The sequence below is a fragment of the Monodelphis domestica genome, chromosome 4, assembly GCF_027887165.1.
Source record: "Monodelphis domestica isolate mMonDom1 chromosome 4, mMonDom1.pri, whole genome shotgun sequence".
NCBI lineage: Eukaryota > Metazoa > Chordata > Mammalia > Didelphimorphia > Didelphidae > Monodelphis > Monodelphis domestica.
The window spans coordinates 110084569-110109310 of record NC_077230.1 but is presented as its reverse complement, the minus strand read 5'-3'; the positions used below and the strand labels follow the sequence as shown (position 1 = coordinate 110109310).

Below are 24742 nucleotides of genomic sequence, written 5' to 3'. Positions count from 1 at the left end.
ATTAATTAAAAAAATGTACCAGTATTTAAGTAGAAAAAACCTTTTCTGGAAGCAGCTGGGTGGCACAGTGGATTGAGAGCCAGGCCTAGAGATGGGAGGTCCTAGGTTCAAATCTAACCTCAGACACTTTCTAGCTATGTGACCCTGGGCAAGTCAGTTAATCCCCATTTCCTAGCCCTTACCACTCGTCTGCCTTGGTACCATTACATAGTATTGATCCTAATATGGAAGGTAAAGGTTTTATTTTTTTTTTAAGCTTCTTATTTTTTGAATAATAGAAAACAATTGAAAATTAAAATTTTTTTCCCAACAAATATCTATTAGAACTAATGAAATTTGAAAAACAAACAGAAAATAGCCATTAGATAATAACAGTTACATAATATTAGGTCTACTTTTTTGGACACCAAACAAAATGTATTTTATTAACAGTAATTCATAGTAATTTGTATGATATTTGCTGGGCTTTGTAGGAACTGACACAAATGCTACAGTAATAGGTGAAAATGACCCTATTGATGAAGTTCAAGGATTCCTTTTTGGACGACTAAGGTATGACTACATATTCAATCTACTTTAAAGATTAACTACTTGGAACTGAGGACCCAGATAGTACACAATGTTAATTTTTTCAGTTCTATATATCATAGTACAAATTAGTTTCAACTTCACCAGTTAAGGTAACATAATCTTTTTTCTTGTTTAGTTAGGTAGAAGGATTTGACATATCACTCTTGTACTAAAAGTAATTTCTCTTGCCCTTATATAAACTAGATTATCAGCTGTGAGGGCTAATATTTGTTTTCCAGGTCAACTCAGTTGATGAAAATTGTCTTTGTTGATAAAAGTATTTGTCAAAAGTCAATTTTAGTGATATTTTCTGTGGTATATGAACCACCCATCTCCTTTTGAATTTTGTGTTAACTTGTAATACATTACAAATAGGAAAGAAATGGCTAAGAGGAATTATGTCACAATTTGAAAATGTTTAATTATAAAATTGTACAAATTCAGTAAACAATAATTACATACCCACATACCACATATTAAGATAAACTTTATTTGCATGTGTATTATGAATGAGGGAGAGATAATTGACATTTTGAAGCTGAATTTTCTTATATTTCTGTCAGAGAACTCCATCCTGATAAGAAGGAACAGTTAAAGGAACTCCGGAAGCATCTTGTGGAAAGTACCAATGAAATGGCACCTTTGAAAGTGTGGCAATTGCAGGGTAATGCCAATGTAATAAAAATGTTTTCCTGTCTGTACTTTGGTTTAATTTTATAATATGAGACACATATGATTTGGAGATTGTCAAATATACCTGACATTTCTCTTTAGGATAAGAACTTGCCAGAAATTTTGAAACCAGTTATAATGATTTTCATAGATAATAGGAAAAGTAAAAAGCATTTGCAATGTATAGCCCTGGGATGAAATAGTTGAAGAGAGAAGTAGCGATAATGTAGAATTGTAGAGTATTTATATTAGTTATTCAGCTATCTTATCATATAGCTAATATATAATATAGCTAATATCAGCTATAGTAGAAATTCAGCTATCTTCACAGTAAGCACTTTTAAAAATGTGCTTAAATGCATATTTTTGTAAACTATTTACATTACTAGATTTCCCATTGACTTTTGGGTCAACCAATAAAAAAAATTCTTTCTTTTGGAAGGGTATAAAATGTTACTTTTATGGTGGATTTTTAGCAAGTTTTTTCTTTTTTCAAAACATTATTTCTCAGAAGTTCTGATAAAGTATTATGGAAATATTATGAATCTAGAAGATGGATCTAGGTTCTGTCTCAGTCATTATCAAAGTAAAAAGTGATTTAGAAAATACCATTTTCAGTTGGTAGATCCTAAGTAAACCTGAAAAATGCTGTGAAATAGATTAAACTTCAAATTGATTCTCTAAAATACTATCTGCTTAAATGACTTCATTTAAAAGTCTTCTCTTTTTACCAAACATAAAGTATGAAAATTGTCTGTCAGTTGTAAAACATTATGTCTTTGTATATGCAAGTATACAATGTGACAGTAGTTAACTGTTAGCATTTAGCTTACACTTTATGCTTTGTTTCATTTTTTTTTTGGCAGATCTAAGTTTCCAGACTGCTGCTCGAGTCCTGGCTGCACCTCCTGAGGTAGCTTTGGTGGTTCTAAAGGATCTCAGTCAGAATTTTCCCACCAAAGCTAGGTAATACAGAAGAAAGCACAGGGAAATGTCCCTCTTTAACAATAACCTCTCCTCTCATCTTGTTAAAAATTCAAAGTGAGCTTTACTAAATGTAATAGCATTTAGAAATTAAAAGCACCATGTCATTGTAAGGTAGCATTATTTTCAAACATTTGATTAGATCAATATTTAAAACAGAAATGTGTATGAAGTTCACATTAGAGAGATTCATAGAATAAAATTTTTTGTGAAATAAAATTCTTATGTGCCAGTTTTCTTATAAAAGTATTAAAATATTGACAAAGATTAAGAAATAAGAATATTTCATTTACATTAAAATTGGCATTTGATTGAAAAAATGCTATATATTTATATCTTAAAAGAGAGAATCTATATGGAAATATATCTTTATGGAAATAAATCTATATGGAAATAAAATGAGCATGATCCTTTTCTTAATGCTCATTCACTTGATAAGTATACTATTAATTGTTCAACATGCATTTTTCCTTGTTGAATCTAATCAGACACTATTCATGTAGAAGCAGCATTTCCAGTGGTTCTAATTGGTGCACCCACAAAATCCCTACTTTGTTTAATCTACATTATTTTTCCATTTGGATCAGATTTTCAGTGCTTATACATATTAGTGTGTACATTTTGTTAATTCTTATGCCATATGTAAATTTGGGTCAAAGTTCTACAGTCCTCATCTTTTTTTTAACCCTTATCGTCTGCTTTAGAATGAATACTATTTATTGGTTACAAGGCAGTAGAGTGGTAAGGGCTAGGCAATGGGGGTTAAGTGACTTGCCTAGGGTCACACAGCTAGGAAGTTTTTGATGCCAGGTTTGAATGTTCCATCTCTAGGCCTGGCTCTCAATCCACTGAGGTTTCCAATTGCACCCAAGTTTTCATTTTTCATACCTAATAGCATTAATCTTTTGTTTCATATTCCTGTTCAAGTGATTTTCCAAGGATCAAAGTTGGTTCTCTTGTATATTGAATGGCTATTTTAAATTATTGTAACGTTAGTTCTGAGTTAAAAGTATTTTGAATTCTGAAATGAGATATTTCAGTTTGTTTTCAACACAATTCAATATAGAATCAATTATTAGATAAAGCTTCTAAATTTTACACTAAATTCTCAGTCATATAATTTGGAAATATTGAGCACATGACTACCATCTGTGAGTACTTAAATACAATGCTATATTTTGGACATAAAAGTTTTTCATTCACTTTATAGGCATTTGAAATAACTTCTATTATTGGCAACCGTTTTGCTGTATTTTTAGCCGAGAGTCGAAAAGCCACAACACTACTTTAAAATGCTTTATTATGACCTTTCTTTTGGAAGTAGGGAAAATCCTGCCATCAAGCAAGGGGGATGCAAATTCACTTTCGAGTATTGTATTTTCTAAAATCTTTTTAGTAATAATTTACTCATCACTTAGTAGTATATTCTTTCAATTCTGGCCTCTTACCATAAGTTATTTTGTTTTTAATGTTGAACTGAGTACCAAAATACTTTTTTGTTTCCTTAGAGGAATAACAAAAACCACAGTTAATCAAGAACTCAGAACTGAAGTGGAAGAAAACCAAAAGGTAACATCTGTCAGAAAACATAAGCTTCTCCTCCTCTCCCCTCTCCCTTTCCCTCCCCTTTATTTCCCCCTCCCTCTTCCCTGTCCCCACATGCCCCCTCCCTCCACTCCTGTATCCCCTCTCCCCTCTCTCCTCCCTCTAAGCTGAGAAATGTCTTGCAAAAGTAGGTGAATGTTATATTCAGTATTTATTTAATCTGGGTTCTTTTTCAAAGATTCTTCAGTTGATATATAATAACTCAAGTATGATATTTATAAGATTTATAAAATAAAAAAACTAGAGTTAAACTAACACAGTCTTGATCAAGAAGAGAAAAAGGGAGGAGTTTCAGAAAACTTGTAACCAATCATATAAGCACACAAAGGTGAGGATGCAGGAAAAGGGATGCTGGGAGATACAGAAAGAATTTTGGGGAATGTAGTCCTGGGGTTCAAGATTTTCCAACTATACATTCCTCTCTGTGATCTTGTTTGGGAGACTAGTTTCCCTGAAAAGATCATGTGAACATACTTACCGTTTTTTTTTTAACCCTTACCTTCAATCTTGGAGTCAATACTGTGTATTGTCTCCAAGGGAGAAAAGGGGTAAGGGTTAGGCAATGGGGGTTAAGTGATTTGCCCAGGGTCACACAGCTGGGAAGTGTCTGAGGACAGATTTGAACCTAGGACCTCCCATCTCTTAGGCCTGACTCTCAATCCACTGAACCACTCAGCTACCCCCTTGAACATAATTAACTTATAAATTACAATAATTTGTGGATAAAAGGAAAAGAGAACAAAACTTGTGATTACTAGACTCATTGATAAAAAGCCAATTGGGGGCACTCCCCTTTGACATAAGAATTTATATTCAAAACAATTACATTAAACCTCTCAAAGTTCACTCTGGATTTTCTGGTACAGCATGTGGTCTCTGTAGGCATCTTCATGTTGCCTTCTCTAAACAGGTTCTGGATTCTGGGAGGTATTCTCTTGTTTCTTATCCTAAAGTTACTCTCAAAAGAATTTAAACTTTGCATTTTAGGTTAATAATGTCCCCCCTGAGGAGGATGATGACAAACACAGGGATCACTCAGGGATGCTTGGCTGAGTTATGAGGTATATAAATCAATTGGCAAAGAAATCAAAAGCATCAAAAAATCCATATAAAAGAAAAAAATAATTTGTGGATGAAATATAAAATGTCAAAGTCTTATGTCTAAAAAAATCTTAAGTAAAAGAAAAACAAACCTATAAACAGGTCCTTGAATCAGGTCCCAATTAAAGTGATTTAAGCAATTATGCACTTACCCAATCAGTAGCCAGGAGTATAGAAAGTTTGCCTCACTATGAGAGACAGAAAAGGGACTAGATTATGGGAGCCACGTAGGAGCTAAAGTGAGATGCTTGATATAATGTGGTGTTCAGGGAAGTCATGCCTCTGATATGTCAAATAGCCGCAATCTCGAACCACAAACAAGTTCAAGTCCACTTGCCTTGGTTCAAAATTTCATCAATCCCATTGGGATTGGTTGGTCTCTTTGACCTTGTGCTCTATTGGCACAATGCGGGTAGCTTTGTGCTTCTTTAGCACTGTACAGTGGCTCTTTGTATTCCCTTCTCCTGGAATCAGACACAATCATTAAGCAAAGTCCCATATTTTTAAACAATCAATGACATCATTTTTATAGTCTAAAGCTTTTTGGGTATGCATTGACATTAGGGCATACATATTTTAAACATATTATTGCAAGATCAAAAAAAGTTAAAGAAAATCTTCTCAGTACTATTGACATGTACTTCAAATGCAAAAAAGGAGAGAAAAATAAAACTCAAATACTATATTGCACATACAAGGAAAAAGAATAATAAAAAAGTTTTAAAAATCAAAACTATATAGTTTACAATCAGTGACACACTGTGTCAGCCAAGGAGAGATAGAATACATAGGTTTCTCACCATTAAATGAGATCCATTTCCTTTTTAATTTGACCATGAACCACTGTGTGAGTACAAATGCTTTTTATAAAGTAACAGATTTATAAAACAATAGTACAGTAGATAATGCACATTTAAAGAAACTACCAAAATCCCCCAAATTTATAATAGTTCATTTAATGACAATAGCAAACAAACACTATCATATAAAATTCACATAAGTTGTTGTATATAGCCACTTGCTGTATGATATTTAGAAAACCTTAGAAGCTAATGGATACTTCTTACAAGTTTTACAGGTGTAGTACATCTTTCAACCTTTGCAAAGATATTTTTAACAAAGCCTATTATTGCCATTATTCCATAATTTGGCAGAAGAGCCTAGAAAACATACAAATCTCTATACTGCTGATGAAAACCTTTTGGGGCCTAAAACGTCACCGAGAAATCTAGATTGTTCTAGTGGATGTAGGTTAAACTGAAAAGTAAAAAAAAAAAAAGATGCAGAAGTATACTTTGGCTTCATGATTTATATAAAATGTTTATGGCAGGAACTTCTATTTTGTTCTCTACCTTTCAATTCAATATTCCTTTCATACATATATAAAATATGTGTGTGTGTGTGTGTGTATATATATATATATATATATATATATATATATATATATATTTATACAAATATAAAACCATCCATTCAGAAGCTACTAGTCATGTAATTTCTGAAGACCCCTTAAAATTAATTTAAATTCTTAGCTCATTAAAGGCTGCAAAAGGATGGTAGAAGTGTAACCAGTTTTTTAATGAAGTCCATCCATCATCATCTATGTAACAAACGCAAAAAGGAAGAAAAGGCTGTTTAAGCAATATATGGCCTCTATGAATATGGTGACAAATGCAGTATCCCTAAGGAATTATGATTTTGCTACTGAAAAAAGGTGTTTATGGGCTTGTATAATGACATTCTTCAGTACTATCGTAGGGGAAAGGTACAAATAAAAATCATGTAACAGAATATATTGATTAGATTTATACATAAACTTTAAAAAGAATTAGACTTTAAAGCAATTAGTAAAAATAAGAACGGATCTATACAGGGTACAGGCAGTGAATTCAAAATACTTTTTTCCAATTCCAAAAGATTTCTTCACTATTAAGGATGGGAAGCAAAACTCAAAAGGTTAACATGAATAAACTACCAGATCTCTTTTAAGGTTCCTTCCCCTTCTCCATTTGCATTTCTTTTGTTAGAACTCTGAAGTTCCTCATAAAAGCACTAAGCAGAATCTCCATTCTGCATGTTGAGAATATTTAAGATTTTCAAAACTTTGTCAAAATATTACATTTTGGTCTATAATTTAAACAGCATACCTTGCTGCATATTCTTGAGGAGAAGTAAACAAAATGGAGAATATGCAATGTATATACAAACTGCCAGTAAAAAAATCAAGCAGAGCTAATATGCACCTGTTCTAAGAACTCCAGAGTTTCAAGCATGCTTTGTAATAGAGTTTGTCCTGAAAAACAACTGAATGGAGTTTATTTATAGAGTAAACAAAAAAAGATAAAACTTTGAGTGAGAACAATGGCATGTTTGCATATGAAAGACTGGCTTTAAAACACTCCAAAACTCTTACTTTTCAAATCCACTGATTTTTGGCTATGTGCCCTCCTTTTGAAAAAAACCTTCAGTAACAGCCTTCTAAATCAGGAATGCAGAGTCAGCTTAAGAAGTCTCCTTGAAAACTAGAAGGGGGTGGGACTGAATAGTGTGGTTTTGCTTCTCCATGCTGAAAAATGGCTAGGGCAGGCTGGAAAACCCAGTGAGGTGGGGGGTAAAGGGATTGGGGTCAAAGGTTTTTTTATATATCACCCTCTGTAGTAAAAAGGGGCTTGGATTGGCAGGCTCTTGTAGTGGGTCTGTAGGTTTTAGGCTGGATGTCAGGAGTAAATGTGGCTGCAAAATTTATCTATTCTATCTTAAAAAAATATTTGAGAAGTCTCTTCCTTTGTGGTTGCAAAAATATAGATTTTAAATGTAATACATGGTAAGTATTTTATTTATAAGATTTATTAAAATAAAAAATTAGAACTAAAACGAATCTAACTAACTTAAGCTGTGGTCTTAATCAAGAAGAGAGAGAGGGAGGAGTTTCAAAAAACTTGTAGTCAATCACGTAACCACTTAAATATGAAGATGCAGGGAAAGTGATGCTGGGAGATACAGAAGGAATTCTGGGGAATGTAGTCCTGGGGTTCAAGATTTTCCAACTATATAGACCTGTTCTCCTTCCACCCCTTTTAAAACCTAATACCATGGATTAATATTTTTCTCATTTTGATTTAAAATTTACCTTGACTTAAGGTCTTTCATCCAAAGAACTTAGTAGTTGGTGCCTGTTCCTGACCTCTTTTGTAGTAGAAGTGGTAGAACTCCTTGGGGTCTTTAATCTCTTACATACTGCATTTTCAAGTTAATCTAATTATAAAATTATTAATGTTTTTACATTTGATAATTTCTTAGTAATCAATGCCTGCTAAGATCATTTTATTGAGATCTGAGGCAGTTTAGATGTACTTTGTTCTATTACTAAACATGGTAGGGCAAAATAGCCAGTGACTATGGGGAAAAAGCCATCATTTTCCATCACTGTGTTTTATTAAGGAGTAGAAAGAAGCTTTTGCAGCTAGACACAAGACTTGTTCATGTTATTGCCCTTTTAAATTAATTTGATTTTTTAAAATCAAGAAGAGATACATTATTGTATTCTCCCATTTTCTTAAAAATTATAGGAAGCAAGGTTAAAGCTCCTCTCAGGGTTAAAAGGGAGGGATTGTTGATAGGAGGGAGATATAAAATTGTCAGTTCTGTTTTGAATGTCCTTTTGCATGTTGCCAATTTTTTTTTCTTTTTCTAATTTTTTAGTACTTCAAAGGAACTTTAGGATTACAGTCTGGAGAGTCTGCCCTGTTCATCAATGGATTACACATTGATTTAGACACACAGGATATATTTAGGTATGGATGATTGGTGTTCTTCATTCTCTGAAAAAATTTTCTAATCTATAATTTTTACTAGGCTTTGTGTTCAAATGTTAACTTTATTAAATAGCCTGGTATTAAAAGACTTTCAGTGTTACATGAGTTTTACCCAAAAAGAAAATTGGATTATAGACACTATTTTCTGGGTGATTTTCCTATGTGAAATACTGTTTTCTTATAACCATCATCTGCAATTGGTTTTCACAAATGCATTTCTGATTTCCATATTGATAAAGAATAACCTCATGTCCTTTTGTCACTAAATATTTGTGTTGGCCATCTTGGCCAAAAGGTCTACTGGGGCTAGAATGTGAAGGCCCTTTGGTTTGACTATTCTGAAAAAAATATTAGGTTTTATTCCTGTCCTTGGGATTCCAGAAATTTTGCTGTTCATTTTCACTTATATGTTATCCAATAATATGTTGCTAATTGTCCATTTGTGCTGAATTATCTCCTCATATCTATATTCTGACTTGCTCTTGAATCCTATATGATAGTGTTTGTTTGCTATTTTCAAAAGTGTTTCTAAATTGGAATTTGTCCTTTGACTCATAAAATTAAAAATAATAAATCTTGGGCCCTTAGTATTAAAACACAAAGTTAGTAATGCTTCGTTTGAAGTACTTATTCACAGTAAACCATACAAAAAATTAAGCTATTTGGTCCACATGATGTTGTTATAGAGGGATGTAGCCTGTAAAATGAATGTAGTACATATTTTAAGGAGTTTGATCTCAATAGCATTGTTTTTTCTTAGGTTGTCAACTTAGGAATCATACATGCACAACTGAATAAGTAACACAATTTAAATGTTACTTCTCAGAAACAGAGGATAAATTATGTTGATGAAGTAGTGAGTGTATTAGATTTTTTTCATTGTAAGTTATTTATTTAGTCAATTTAGAACATTATTCCTTGGTTACAAGAATCATATTATTTCCCTCCCTTCCCTCCTCCCACCCTTCCTGTAGCTGACGTGCAGTTCCACTGGTATTACATGTGTCTTTGATCAAAATCTATTTCCATGTTGTTGGTGTTTGCATTAGGATGTTCATTTAGAGTCTGCATCCCGAATTATATCCCCCTCGGCCCATGTAATCAAGCATTTGTTTTTCTTCTATGTTTCTACTCCCACAGTTTTTCCTCTGAATGTGGATAGTGTTCTTTCTCATAGATCCCTCCAAGTTGTTCAGGATCACTGCATTGCCACTAATGGAGAAGTCCATTACATTTGATTGTACCACAGTGTATCAGTCTCTGTGTACAATGTTCCCCTGGTTCTGCTCCTTTTGCTCTGCATGAGTTCCTGGAGGTCATTCCAGTTCCTATGGAATTCCTCTAGTTTATTATTTCTTTGAGCACAATACTATTCCATCAGCAATATATACCACAATTTGTTTGCCATTCCTCAATTGAAGGGCATCCCTTCATTTTCCAATTTTTTGCCACCACAAAGAGTGCAGCTATGAATATTCTTGTACAAGTCTTTTTCCTTATTATCTCTTTGGGGTACAAACCCGGCAGTGCTATGGCTGGATCAAAGGGCAGGCAGTCTTTTTAGCGCCCTTTGGGCATAGTTCCAAATTGCCCTCCAGAATGGTTGGATTAATTCACAACTCCACCAGCAATGAATTAATGTCCCGAGTTTGCCACATCCCCTGCAGCATTCATTACTTTCCATTATTGTCATGTTAGCTAATCTGCTAGGTGTGAGGTGATACCTCAGAGTTGTTTTGATTTGCATCTCTCTGATTATAAGAGATTTAGAGCACTTTTTCATGTGCTTATTAATAGTTTTGATTTCTTTAACTGAAAATTGCCTATTCATGTCCCTTGCCCATTTATCAATTGGAGAATTGCTTAATTTTTTGAATAATTGATTTAGCTCTTTATAAATTTGAGTAATTAGACCTTTGTCAGAGGTTTCTGTTATACAGATTGTTTCCCAATTTGTTATTTCCCTTTTAATTTTGGTTGCATTGGTTTTGTTTGTACAAAAACTTGTTAATTTGATGTAATCAAAAGTATTTATTTTACATTTTGTGATTTTTTTTCTTGCTCTTGCTTGGTTTTAAAATCTTTCCTTTTCCAAAGATCTGACAGGTATACTATTCTGTGTTCACCTAACTTACTTATAGTTTCCTTCTTTATATTCAAGTCATTCACCCATTATTAATTTATCTTGGTGTAGGGTGTGAGATGTTGATCTAAACCTAATCTCTCCCATACTATATTCCAATTTTCCTAGCAGTTTTTTATCAAATAGTATATTTTGGTCCCAAAAGCTGGAATTTTGGGGCTTATCATAGACTGTCTTGCTGAGGTCACTTATTCCTAGTCTATTCCACTGGTCCTCCTTTCTGTCTCTTAGCCAGTACCAAATTGTTTTGATGACCACTGCTTTATAGTATAGTTTGATATCTGGGACTGCAAGGCCTCCTTCCTTTTTCATTTTTGTTCATGATTTCCCTGGATATCCTTGATCTTTTTTTCTTCTAAATGAACTTTGTTATGTTTTTTTTCTAATTCAGTAAAAAAGTTTTTTGGTAGTTCAATGGGTGTGGCACTAAGTAAGTAAATTAATTTGGGTAGGATTGTCATTTTTATTATGTTAGCTCGTCCTACCCATGAACAATTGATGTTTTTCCAATTGTTTAGATCTAGTTTTAATTATGTGGAGAGTGTTTTGTAGTTATGTTCATATAGTTCCTGTGTTTGTCTTGGCAGATAGATTCCTAAGTATTTTATATTTTCTAGGTTGGTTTTAAATGGAATTTCTTTTTCTAATTCTTGCTGCAGAGATGTGTTGGAAATACATAGAAATGCAGCTGACTTATGTGGGTTTATTTTGTATCCTGCAACTTTGCTAAAGTTGTTGGTTATTTCCACTAGCTTTTTCGTTGATTCTCTAGGATTCTTTAAGTAGATCATCATATCATCTGCAAAGAGTAATACCTTGGTCTCCTCCTTGCCTATTTTAATACCTTCAATTTCTTTTTCTTCTCTAATCACTGTAGCTAGTGTTACCCGTATAGTGTTAAATAATAGAGGTGATAATGGGCATTCTTATTTCACTCTTGATCTTATTGGGAAGGCTTCGGGTTTATCCCCATTGCAGATGATGTTTGCTGATGGTTTTAGATAGATACTGTTTATTATTTTTAGGAAAGTCCCTTCTATTCCTATGCTTTCGAGTATTTTCAATTGGAATGAGCTTTGTATTTTAATAGTCAAAGGCTTTTTCTGCATCTATTGATATAATCATGTGATTTTTGTCAGTTTGCTTGTTAACATGGTCAATTATGTGGATGGTTTTCCTAATTTTGAACCATCCTTGCATTCCTGGTATGAATCCTACCTGGTTATAGTGAATAACCCTCCTGATCACTTGCTGGAGTCTTTTTGCTAGTATACTATTTAACATTTTTGCATCTATATTCATTAAGGAGATTGGTCTATAGTTTTCTTTTTCTGTTTTTGACCTGCCTGGCTTTGCAATCAGGACCATATTTGTGTTGTAAAAGGAATTTGGTAGAAATCCTTCTTTGCTTATTCTGTCAAAGTTTGTATAATATTGGGATTAGTTGTTCTTTGAATGTTTGATAGAATTCATTTGTGGGTCCATCTGTCCCTGGGGATTTTTTCTTAGGGAGTTCTTTGATGGATTGTTCAATTCCTTTTTCTGATATGGAGTTGTTTAGGTATTCTATTTCTTCCCCTGTTAGTCTAGACAATTTATATTTTTGTTAATATTAATCCATATCACCTAGATTGCCATGTTTATTGCCATATAATTGGGCATAATAATTTTAATGATTGCTTTAATTTCCTCTTCATTAGCTGTGAGGTCTCCCTTTTCATCTTGGAGATTTGCATAGTTTTATAGATAAAATTTAAGGCTATTTCACTAAAGCACTGACTGGGTTCTTTATGTTGATACAGTTGAAATGAAGGCTCTGTCTGTTCTTATTTTTTTTAATTTTTTTAAAACCCTTACCTTCTGTCTTGGAGTCAATACTGTGTATTGACTCCAAGGCAGAAGAGTGGTAAGGGCTAGGTAATGGGGGTCAAGTGACTTGCCCAGGGTCACACAGCTGGGAAGTGTCTGAGGCCAGATTTGAACCTAGGACCCCCCCATCTCTAGGCCTGGCTCTCAATCCACTGAGCCACCCAGCTGCCCCCTCTGTCTGTTCTCATTAAACCAGAAAGGCTTCAAAAAAGGGCCTTGACGGTTGACTTGGGTTGTTGACAGAGGTATCATTAGTGAGTTTACCACTAGTCAACAAACTTTTCAGCCACCCTTATTTATAAGATTGTACCTTCTTTGACTTTGGAGAGAGCATGCAACCAGTGATACTATAGGCCTTTGAAAGTATTGAAATAATGAAAACAACTGAGTTTTCAGTCACTTCTTTTTTTAATTTAAACTAGATAATGGTATAGATCCATGTTGTTGAACATATGGCATGTATGCCAGAATATGCTGCTCTCCCCCCCCTCTCCAAGCTCACCTGAGGACATTTCTCCCATCACCCTCCCCTCTTCCCAGCAACCCAGTGGGAGTGCTTCCTCCCTCCCCATCTGGGGTAAGGTGTGGGGGGGTGGCTTAAATGTGGTTTGAGGGTTCATTTTGGGCACTTGGTGTCTCTAAGGTCTTTAAAAGGTTCACAATCACTGATATAGATTTTACTACTGTCTTTTATGCTCTTCTTGTCAGGATCAGAACCTCAGAGACTTTCAAGTGTTTCTAGGAATAATAATAGTTTTATAATTTCTTTTAGCTTGTTCGACGTGTTGAGAAATGAGGCTCGTGTTATGGAAGGACTGCATAGACTAGGAATAGAAGATTTATCTCTACACAATATTTTGAAACTCAACATTCAACCATCAGATGCAGACTATGCAGTGGACATCAGAAGCCCTGCTATTTCAGTGAGCACTCTTTTAAAATTCTCAAATATATTATTCAAGTTTCATTAACATTTTTCTTTTCATTTTCTTCCATGAACAGTTGCTATGCTCATTACTGACAATGTGTTGCAACTTTTGGGGCCACTATTATTTTGCATTATTTAAGTTCATATGTAACAAAATAGGCTATTAACATTTTCTTAACATAAGTTTGTTCTTAGCCCGATTGTTTATACTTGTCTTAGAAATCCCTAGTGTTGGGGGCAGCTAGGTGGGTCAGTGGATTAAGAGACAGGCCCAGAGATGGGAGGTCCTCGGTTCAGATATGGCCTCAGACACTTCCTAGCTGTGTGAGAAGGACAAGTCACTTAACCCCCATTGCTTAGCCCTTACCACTCTTCTGTCTTGGGGTCAATATTGATAATGATATTAGTAATAATATTGATTTGAAGACAAAAGGTAAGGGTTTAAAAAAAAAGAAATCCCTAGGTTCAACAAGTCATGTCTAAGGCTTTTCGGAAGAGACTAGACTTCATGTGTTCTTAGTTGCCCTTAGGCCTTATTCCCGCAAACTACCCTAAAACTTTGTAAGGGTTAGGGTGGAGGGAATTCTTTCTCTTTGGCCACTTGATCTAAAGCTATTAAAATATCTTAACAGTATACTTTGTGAATGTTGCTTATAGAATGGTAACTTTCAAATTGTAATGTGAGTTCTTTAAAGGTCCGTGGGTAAGTCTAACATTCAAGTAACTAGAAATTGTTTTTTAGAGATTTTTTTTACCATACATTTGTATCTATTTCACAAAACTTAAAAGTGAATATTTTTTAATAAGGTAACCACATAATAAAACTAAGATATATATTTATTTATTTAAGGAAGTCACCAATATAGTTAAAGTACGGAATGAAAGCAGAAGGCCATGAGAACAGTATTAAGGCTCTTTAAAATCTGGAGGATTATAAAATCTTCTCAATGAAATCCATGATTACTTAAAAGACATTCTTTTAACTAGCTGCTCAAACCAGAGTAAGAAAATGGATGAAAAATAGAATTTGGCTAACAACATGAACTTCTGTAGAGTGCCTATTGGGGTAATTCTGTATGGGGTGCTCAGGGAGGGGTAATATCTCTGGTATGGAGGGCTTGTCGTGCCCTTGTAGGGCAGCTCTCCAGCCTCTGACCCTCACCTGACATCCAGCTATCACTTGTGGCTCCCAGTAGCTGCTAGCATGCGGCAGAGGCCACACCCCAGGCAACAGCTTCAACAGGCCGGCTAAACCTTGTGAGGTTAGCCATCTGGTTGACGTTGACCCCTGGTGAACTAGGGCTTTGCTCACCCAGCATGTGAAGACTGCTTCGGCGGAACAGGCGGAAGAAACCAACTAGAAGGTTCAGCGGCTGAGATGGCGATGCAGCAAGGCACTGTGGAGTGCTTAGGGCGTGTTGGAGCACAAAAGACAACACGGCCATCCAATGCAGCTCAGGAAGTCTCCAGGTGTAACGACTTTTCGTGCCACTGGACCCAGGCTTCCAACGCCGAGAGAGTGGGACTGTCTCTATGCATCGACTTTTCCACTTAAATCTTCATGCACAGGTGTCTTTGTGCACAAAAACGCACAAAGACAATCATCATCCTCGGTTCGAGAGACAACCAACAACAACAGTTATAGCTGGTAGACTGATACTTCAGATATACTGAGAGTTGGGCTAGAATTGAACCAAATGACATTAGGCTGGATTTTATTTAGGAAATCATACTGTACTTTTAATCCACTCATTAAACTTTTCACTCAGCACCTACTAATCTGTCAGATATTTTTCCAATTGCTAGGCATACAAAAGGAAGACAAAATTCATTTGTTGCTCTCAAGGAACTTACTGTCTAATTGGGGAGATATATATATATTACATATATTGTGATTCAGTTATTAAAAAATCATGGTAGAAAAATAAATTATATTGATTTTTGAGACTAGATTTTAATCAAATTATTGGAAGACTTAAAATAGGTAGTTTTGAAGTCACAAAAAATAAGTAATCCACAACAAAAACAATATAAAATTGTTTTTTGGGGAAAAAAAAGCCTTTTGTAAAGATGAATTCATAGTTGCTTTATTTGTAGTATTAAAAAGACGGAAGCAAGAAGTTTGTCTAGTGGCTGGGAAATTGCTGAACAAGTTGTTATAGGTCAACATAATGAAATATTATTGTTCCATTTAATAAAGCCCAGTTCAATTGAACGATTATTATTTGCTTTCCTATTTGTTATATGTGTTAGATGCTTAAGATATAAAAATCATAAAATGAAAGCAGCTCAGGACAGGATAATTACTTCATACTTATCAAAGATGACAAAAAGGATGCAATGTGAAAGTCATAAAATGATGCAAAATGAAAAGCCATTACTTCAAAAAGTGCATATATGTTTAATGTCAATATTAAAAATAAATTCAGACAAGGTATGGCTGAGGAGAGAAATTAAAATTTTATTCTTGTGAATATAAACATTTGATTATATAATAATTGGATTATTGGCTTTTTTAAAATTTAATTTTCGTTGAGATTAAATCTATACTATTTTTACTTCAAAATTAAATTATTAGCTGTCAAAAAATTTAATGTTCAATTAAAGAAATAAATGAACAAATTAATTTGTTTTTAAAGCATTTATTAATTTTGGCAGATTATTAGAAATAGCTTGCTTCCATGTTGTCTTCTGGATTATTTTTTATCAAAATTTATAGATTTTATTCTTGTTCTTATTATACATAGCAGTGTTTATATTATGATCTCTGCTTTCTTCCTTATACATTACTTCATAATTCTTTACTTTTTTAATCTTTATATTTCATTGTAATTTCTTATGGCACAATAATATTTCATCATATTTACTTACTACAATTAGTTTAGTAGCTATCATTTCTTTGCTAGATGTTTGTTAAGCCTTTCCCCATTAATATCCACATGAATTATTTCCATTTTTTCAAAATTAGGTATATTGTTGTTATAGATATTTTCCTACAAATAAGCCTTTTCCCCTCCTTTCCATAATGGTTTTTTAGTAATAGAATCATTAAATCAAAGTATACTACCAGTTTTATAGACCTTCTTTTAAATTGTGATAACCTTAATATGGACCGGATATGTGATCCTCATCAGTTTGACAAACTGAGAATTCCTTCTAGTGGGGCAGATTGCTGGCAAATTCTCAGAAATAGCATGAAGTATATAGAAGTTTAACAACTTGCTTTGGATCTTGAATCTAATAATATCAGAGATGACAAGATTTGAACCTAGATTTTCCTAACTCTTAAGTCTAGTTGTTTGTTCACTGTGCCATTCTATCTCTTATATTGTCATATCAAAATGATTGCACTAATTTATATACCCATACCACAATGTGCCTGTTTCTCTTTAGCCCTTCCAACAATGAATTTGGTTATCATGTTAATTATTTGTAACAATTTAATGTATAAAGTAGTATCTGAATTGTTGTAATTTGCATTTTCTGTTTATTAGAGCAATAAAACAATTTTTCAATTGATTATTGCTAATTTTTTTCCTTTTAAGGACTGATTTTTGGCTATTATTTCATCACTTAGGATGAAACTTTAATATTTCTTATTCATAGATTATGGATAAAAGATTTTTTATCAAACCTTTATGGTAAAGATCTTACCCATCCTTTTCTTTTCTTCATATTTAGGATATGTTTATTTTTCTCTCCTTTTTAGCCTGTCACTCTCCTCCGTTTCCAGTATCACATTGCCTCACGTTTTAAAACAAAAATCAATTTTTAACAAATGTGTGTAGTCAAGTAATTCCAGTTCTCTCAATGTTTAATTTGTCAGGAGATAGATAGCATAGACCATCATAATCAGTCTCAAATCTTTATAAGTTTTTTGTCTTTATGAAGTTACCCATTATTGCATAAATTGTTTTCTAAGTTCTGCTATTATCTCTCTGAATCACTTCATGAAAATCATCCATTTGGGCACTCCTTAGCACATAATAGTATTTTACTGCAGCCGTATACCATAATTTGTTTAACCATTCTTCATTTGATGAGTACTTCTTTAATTTCCAATATTTTTGTATTTAAAGGACCTTTTTCCAGTTTCTTCACTCTCTTCAAGATATAGGCCAAGTAGTGATATCGTTCAGTTGTTTTATAAAATGATTGTTGCAATTTGCAGCTCTGCCAAAAGTGTAATAATGTGCCTGTTTTCTTGCAGCTTCTCCAACATTGTCATTTTCCGTTTGTTACCTTTGCCAATCTGTTTGTGAGGAGATATCTCAGTTGTTTTAAAATACATTTCTTGTATTATTAATGATTCGAACTTTTAAAAATTTCACTGTTGGTCGCTTGGATTTCTTCCTTTGAAAACTACTTATTCATATTCTATGATTCTTTATCAAAAGGATTGGCTCTTATTCTTATGAATTTTAATCAGTTCCTTTACTATTTTGAAAATGAGACTTTTATCAGAGAAACTTGCCACAAATATTTTTCCCTAGTTACCAGCTTCCAATGCATTGATTTTATTGGATATGGGAACAAAACAAAAAACCTTTTCAATTCTATGTAGTGAGTTTTGAGAATGACTTATCTTTAATACTTAGTTTTGTATTTATATTCCAAGATTCCTCATCAGAAGACGTTGAGGTTGCTAGTTTCCCATTTATTTCTTTTTAAATATTTTTCCCTTTAAAATGATTAAAGGTCTTGTAAAGCTTATTGCAAAATTCTTACAGGTTACCAGTTTTAAGATCTGCATTTTTCTTTTTTTTTCAGTGGATCAACAACCTTGAAGTTGATAGTAGATATAGTTCTTGGCCTTCCAGTCTACAGGAACTACTTCGACCTACCTTTCCTGGAGTTATCAGACAAATCAGAAAAAACTTCCATAATTTTGTAAGTAATGGGTTATTTATTTATTTAGGTCCCAAATGACTTAGTTGAACTTGATTTGATTCTTCTTCTCCTAAGCTTCTCTATCTTTAAATACAGTGATTCTTTCTCCCTGTTCTTTCCTCTCTTTACTTGATGCTTTTAAAATGATATTGATATTTAAGGATTTTGAGAAATTATATTAACTTTCAAGGGTATAAATGTTGACTTAGTGTTCTTGTGATTATAGATGAAGATATTCTAATTTAAAACTATAAAGTCTTCAAATTTGATGTCTTAAACTTTTTCCAGTGCCAAGAAATTAAGTGATTTTATGTTCAGTATAATCCTTTGTTTAACTCATAAAGAACATGTGCATAATGGAGATTATATTATAATAATTTTAACTGAAAAATACTTCTAATTATCTAATTTTTATTTTTAGAAGGATTGTGAAGTATTTGTATTCTCCTTTTTTGGGAAAAATAAGGCCACCTCCCTCCGTTTAATAATTAATTTTCCCAGTAATATACTTTAGTTTCTAATCATTGTTTATCATTCTGCATCATCTCTGTTTGTAGGAAGAGAAATCAGGGAATCTTATTAGGGTTTTTAAGAAACTTTTTCACTCTCTCACTGTAACATTTCCTTTTTCCCTAGAAGAGTAGTAGCCAGAAATCTCTTTGGTACATTAACAGATCAGTTTTTCTAAAATGTAGGGAGACAACTGAATCCTCTGAGTAAAGTCTTCTCATTTTACATATCCCATTCTTGAAACTGCTTCTGAACTTCCTTGGCCAAAGTCCACTTTCCTTCTTTTCTAGTTTTCTCTTTGTCCTTTATACTTTTGTAATTTGATACTAACTGGATATTTAATGCATAATTGTCTTTTGCTGGGCATAAAGATAATTTTTTTTTAAGCTGAGAAAGTTGGACAGAGCACTGAAATTGGACTCAAACTGAGGTGCATTTGTGGAGATTCATATAGCCTTGGGACATGACACAATGAAAAAAGTGTGATTTAGAGACCAAAGGAATTGGGTTTCAGTCTAGAATCTTTTACCTATGGTTTCATATCTCTTTGAGCCTTTATTTATTCATCTGTAAAATATGGGTCTTGAACCAAATCATCTTTCTTGTACGTCTGAATCTTGTGATCATCATACTTTGCTTTTACCAAAGCTTTTTTATTTGTTAATGGATAATGATGATTTCTATTTTTCTACCTTCTGAGATATGTGAAGAATAACCCTGGGAAAAGGTCATCTTTATTTTTAAAATTGATAATTTAAAAATTTGCCTCCAATTACATGTTAAAACAGTTTTTTGAACAGTTTAAAAAAATTTTGAATCTTGAATTTTCTCCCTTTTCTCCTTTCCCTTTTGTTGAGAGTAATCATGTAAAACATTTTTAAAAGGCCATCTTTCAATATAAAGATGTAAAAATCTTTTCAGTCACACAGTGACATGTATAAATGCTATTTCACTACTTTTCAATTTCTTGTTGCCTTCAGATTATCATAGTTGATCCAGCTCAGGAAACTGCAGTAGAATTGATGAATGTAGCTGAAATGTTCCTCAGTAATCATATACCACTAAGGTAATAATGCTATGTTGTTAATTTTAATGTGTATAATTGAATTGAGATTTTGTTTCTCATTTTTAAATGATTTTATTAAAATCCAAGACCTAAAGATAGGAATATAATAGGTTTAATGAATTGTGATTAATTGGTCATCGATGAAGAAAATGAATCTTTATGAGCTCAGAATATTTGCTGTTTTTTGAGTAAAAGCTTATTATCACTCTATGATTAAAAAATAATCTATCTGGGGGCAGCTGGGTAGCTCAGTGGATTGAGAGCCAGGCCTAGAGATGGGAGGTCCTAGGTTCAAATCTGGCCCCAGACACTTCTCAGCTGTGTGACCCTGGGCAAGTCACTTGACCCCCATTGCCTCACCCTTACCACTCTTCTGCCTTGGAGCCAATACATAGTATTGACTCCAAGACGGAAGGTAAGGGTTTTAATTTTTAAAAAAATGTTTAATAGATTTAGCTTATTTTATTATAGCTTTTCACATCACAAAATATATTAATATGCTGGTGGTAGATTTGTTAGTTTCTATAGGACTAAATACTGTTTTTAACCTGTTTTCAGAGACCTGTCAAATTGACAGGCAGTTGTGTTTATCTGAAAACTTCTGTTGGAAATAAATCAGTTCTGTGGACGGGTAGCTTACATATTCAGTATATTATGTTTTAAGAAATGCTTTCTTTTAATTTTACATATTATTGGGCTTCTTTTTATTCAGACCTTCCCAGCCTATTTCTTTTACCTTAGAACCATACATTTTATTGACTCTAAGATGGAAAGTAAGAATGAAAAAGAAATTTTTTTTAAAGATCTACACAGATTTGCTGACATTTAATTTTTTAGAAAACATGAGTGTAAAATGTGTAATCTAATTAAGCTCTTGTTGAAACACCTATTATTGTGTGTCTAGCACTGACACATATAATCTTGGTGATTACTTAGGAGTAAATGACACAGTCTCTCCTCAGAAGTTTACCATTTATTAGGAAAATCATATTACACACAAAAGAAACTGATTTAAAAATCATTTCCTAGTTCATCCTCTCACAGCTGCTCTAGTTATTCATATTAAAAAAAAGTTGTTAGGTTGGTATGGTTAGGAAAGACTTTGTGGAAGAAATAGGACTTGAACTGACTGGCCTTAAAGAAAATAGTAAATTTAGTGCTGAAGAGAAAGAGTAGGGCTTTGTCAAATAGATATTTAACTACTATTAACTCTGGAGTGGAGTTGTCTTCTGTCCAAAAGGAAAAGTACAAGAGAAAGGCATAAAGGATCTTAGCACACTGTCCTAGGCACTTTTGCTAAATTTGTTCAATTTTGAAATGGATTATTCAGCTAGTTGGAGTAGTAGTATCAATAACAACAATAATAAATATCTCATTTTATCTTCATTACTACCCTGGGAGGTAGGTACTATTACTATTCTCATTTTACAGTTGAAGAAACTGAGACTGAGAGAGATTAAGTGTCTAACTCAGTTTCACACAGATATGAGTCTGACCCAAGGTTAGAATGCTCCAGTCTTCCTAACTCTAGATCCAATGCTTTATCTTCTATACTACCTAGCTGTTCCTATTACTTGAGTGAGTCAACCAGTCAGTAAACTTTTTAGTAAGCACTTATTAAGTGCCAGGCATTTTGGTAAGTACTGGAGACACAAAAAATGCAAATATATTCCCTGCCCTCAGGGAGCTTACATTCTAATTGAGGAACCAACATGCAAATAGGTACATAAAAGATACATGCAGAACAGATGAAGGTAACCTTTGAGGGTAAGCCTGTAGCAGGAAACCTACCTGACTTTAGTAAAAGGTTCTTATTGGGGAATGGCCATTGATTAGAGTTTTAAAAGTTTTTCAGTATTGTTGGGTCCTTCCTGCCCAAATAATTTTGCGAACATGGTATAAATTATTCATCTTGTTCCATTCATCATGATCTTCCTATTTTTCTCTGAAATTGCCCATTTCTTCATATCTTTTGGTACTATAATATTTCATGATACTCACATAACCTTAATTTGTTAATAATAGTGTTTCTCAAATAGGAGAGTCTCCCTTCAGTTTCCTGTTTTTTACAGCCATGAAAAGAGCTCGTGTGTGTGTGTATATATATATAAAATTCCTTTTCCACTTTTTAAAAAAATCTCTTTAGGGTAGAGCTATGGTATTCTTGTATAGTTTGTCCAATAGGTATGTTTTACTTAGTAAATTTTTGTGTTCAAAGATTACAGTTCAAAAAGGGAAGAAGTATATGCACAAATACTTATAATGCAAAGTCCAGTGAGGTAATTATATGGGAATAGCGAAAAGAAAAGAACATTAATCATTATTAATTGCCCATGATTTGGAAGCATTTTGGTAGGTCCTATTATTACAAAGATAACAATGGAAGAGTTTCTGCTTTCAGGACAGCTTACCTTCTGTTGGGGAGACAACACTTAAACATATAATCATATACAGAATACAAGATGATTTTTTGAGAAGGGGCACTAGGAGATAGTGGAATCAGGAAAGAGCATTGTAGGCAGTGATATTTGAGCTGAGCTTTGAAGAATATACTAAATCATGGGCTTAAGTTTGTATAAAGGTACCAAGTTATGAGATGAATTGGAATATTTAGTGTGAAGAACAGCAGAGTTAGTTCAGTTGGATGATAGAGTTTTTGAGAGTTTTTGAGAGAGAGTGTTAAAAGCCTGGAAAAGTGATTGGGGCCAGGTTGTGAAGTACCTTAAATGATCAAGTGAGAAATTTGTATTTGATCTTAGAGGTCACAAGGAGCCGCTATATAATATTTAAAAATATTGAATCAACAGGATTTTGTGAACGATTGGTTGTAAAAGACAAGTTGGAAGGAGTTTAACTTGTAGAAAATTTAAGTCTGATGGAAATTTTAGGCATCCTATTTGAGGTAACAATCGAACTGCATTTGACATTTATCAAAATGTATAATTTAGTTTGAAACTCAATTCTCTGTTTCTGACTGCAACATCTTTTCCTTTTAAGGCACAGAAAATCACCACCAAATTTGCCACAGTCAAATATATTAGCAGTTTAACTCCCTTAAAGGGAAAAAAAAATAAGATATGATATCTTACACATGGATGAACAAATAAGAGTATCTTCAAAAGAGGAAGTTCCCTTCTTACCAGAAAATTTGAAATTTCCATTTTTCTCAGCTGTAAAATTTGGATCTGTTTATTACTTCTTATTGCCAGTATACTTTTTTGAGCAGAATATCGTTTGATATTTTGTGCTTATTCTTTAAGTCATTAATTGCTATACAAATTGAGTGAAGATTTCATTTTTTCACAAATGTGACTTGTCCATGAGATTTTCATTCTTCCTTATTTGGTATGATATGATGGACATTCCAATAAAATGTTCTTGAAAAGAGCTTTGCCATGTTACGGATTTGATTGATGCTGTAGATCAAAATATGAGACCTACTTGCAGTATAATGTAGGCTGCATTTCTTTCACCATAATATTAAAAGCCTGTAAAAGTGGGTTTTATCCTAGATCTATAACATTCACTTAGAGTAAAATTTAGGGAATGGGCAAAATTATAGCAGTTTCAAGTGGATAGGAAATTTGTCTCATATTAAGCTTGGCTTCCTTATTACTTTTGCTTCTCTTACATGAATCAGTTATACTACTTTACTAGTTAATTTTTCTTTTGAACTTACTTGAAATGTGTATTTTATGTCTGAGTTTATCCCAAAAAATTTTTAGTCAGCTAGTTATTTTAGTTTCATCTTTTAGAAAGATAGCAAAACTGAAATCATATCAGAATGTATTTGCCTATTAAAATTCCAACACTGCCTCATTTAAGGAATAGTTATTTTATTTGTTTCAAATAAGAATATGTTTCTTTTAAGTTGTTTGAGAGACTATTTTTCTGTTCAACCTCTTATATGAAGATTATTCTTAGCTAGGAATATATATGTATATATAATATGCTTAAAATTATTAGAATTTGCTTTTCAGATTTTTTTGTACCACCATTGCTTATTACCAATCCAATGTTAAATTGTTTTATTTGTATAAAGTGTCAGTTTCCTGTTAACATATAAAGTAATTTTAAAAAGTGAAAATGCACACACAGGCTATTCTGCTATATATATATTTAGATGAATAAAATTTAAAAGTTGTTCAGTCAGTCTCATTTTACAAGTGAGGCCCCAGGGTTAAATGGTTTGTCTGCTGTAGCACTGGTGACAGCAAGAATTTGTGCCTGAGCCCTCTGGCTTCATACAAATCCTTCACCCTTTCTACTGTATCACAAAGTCACATCCTTCATCCTCCCTCCAAATCATCTTTGTAGGTTCTCCTTTTCATTACAGGCATTGTGGTGTTTGGGAAAGTTTAGAAATGAGGAATCTAGAGATTTAGGTTCTAGGGTCAACTCTTACACAGCCAGAGTTCTGCCACCCAAGCATAGATAAATCACAGTATCTTTCAAATAGAAATAATATAGTTTACCATGACTGCTTTGTGTAACTCTTGTGAGATTTAAATGAGCTAGTGAATGAAAAAGTGCTCTGAAAAGTTAAAAGGCTCTATATGAATAAGATTGCTAGTATTTCTTCATTATAG

At 33.2% G+C, this 24742-nt stretch overlaps 1 protein-coding gene across 4 annotated transcripts in view; it reads left to right on the top strand.

Annotated features, from left to right (window-relative positions):
- Positions 1–24742, top strand: part of UGGT1 (UDP-glucose glycoprotein glucosyltransferase 1) — a 120561-nt gene that overhangs the window by 39619 nt on the left and 56200 nt on the right. For all 4 annotated transcript variants that reach the window (XM_016433564.2, XM_007493975.3, XM_007493976.3 and 1 more), the window contains exons 8-15: positions 474–552; positions 1134–1234; positions 2109–2208; positions 3735–3795; positions 8635–8726; positions 13532–13682; positions 18458–18577; positions 20068–20153. In XM_016433564.2, the coding sequence (XP_016289050.2) occupies positions 474–552; positions 1134–1234; positions 2109–2208; positions 3735–3795; positions 8635–8726; positions 13532–13682; positions 18458–18577; positions 20068–20153 (790 nt within the window). The remainder of the gene's footprint in view (positions 1–473; positions 553–1133; positions 1235–2108; positions 2209–3734; positions 3796–8634; positions 8727–13531; positions 13683–18457; positions 18578–20067; positions 20154–24742) is intronic.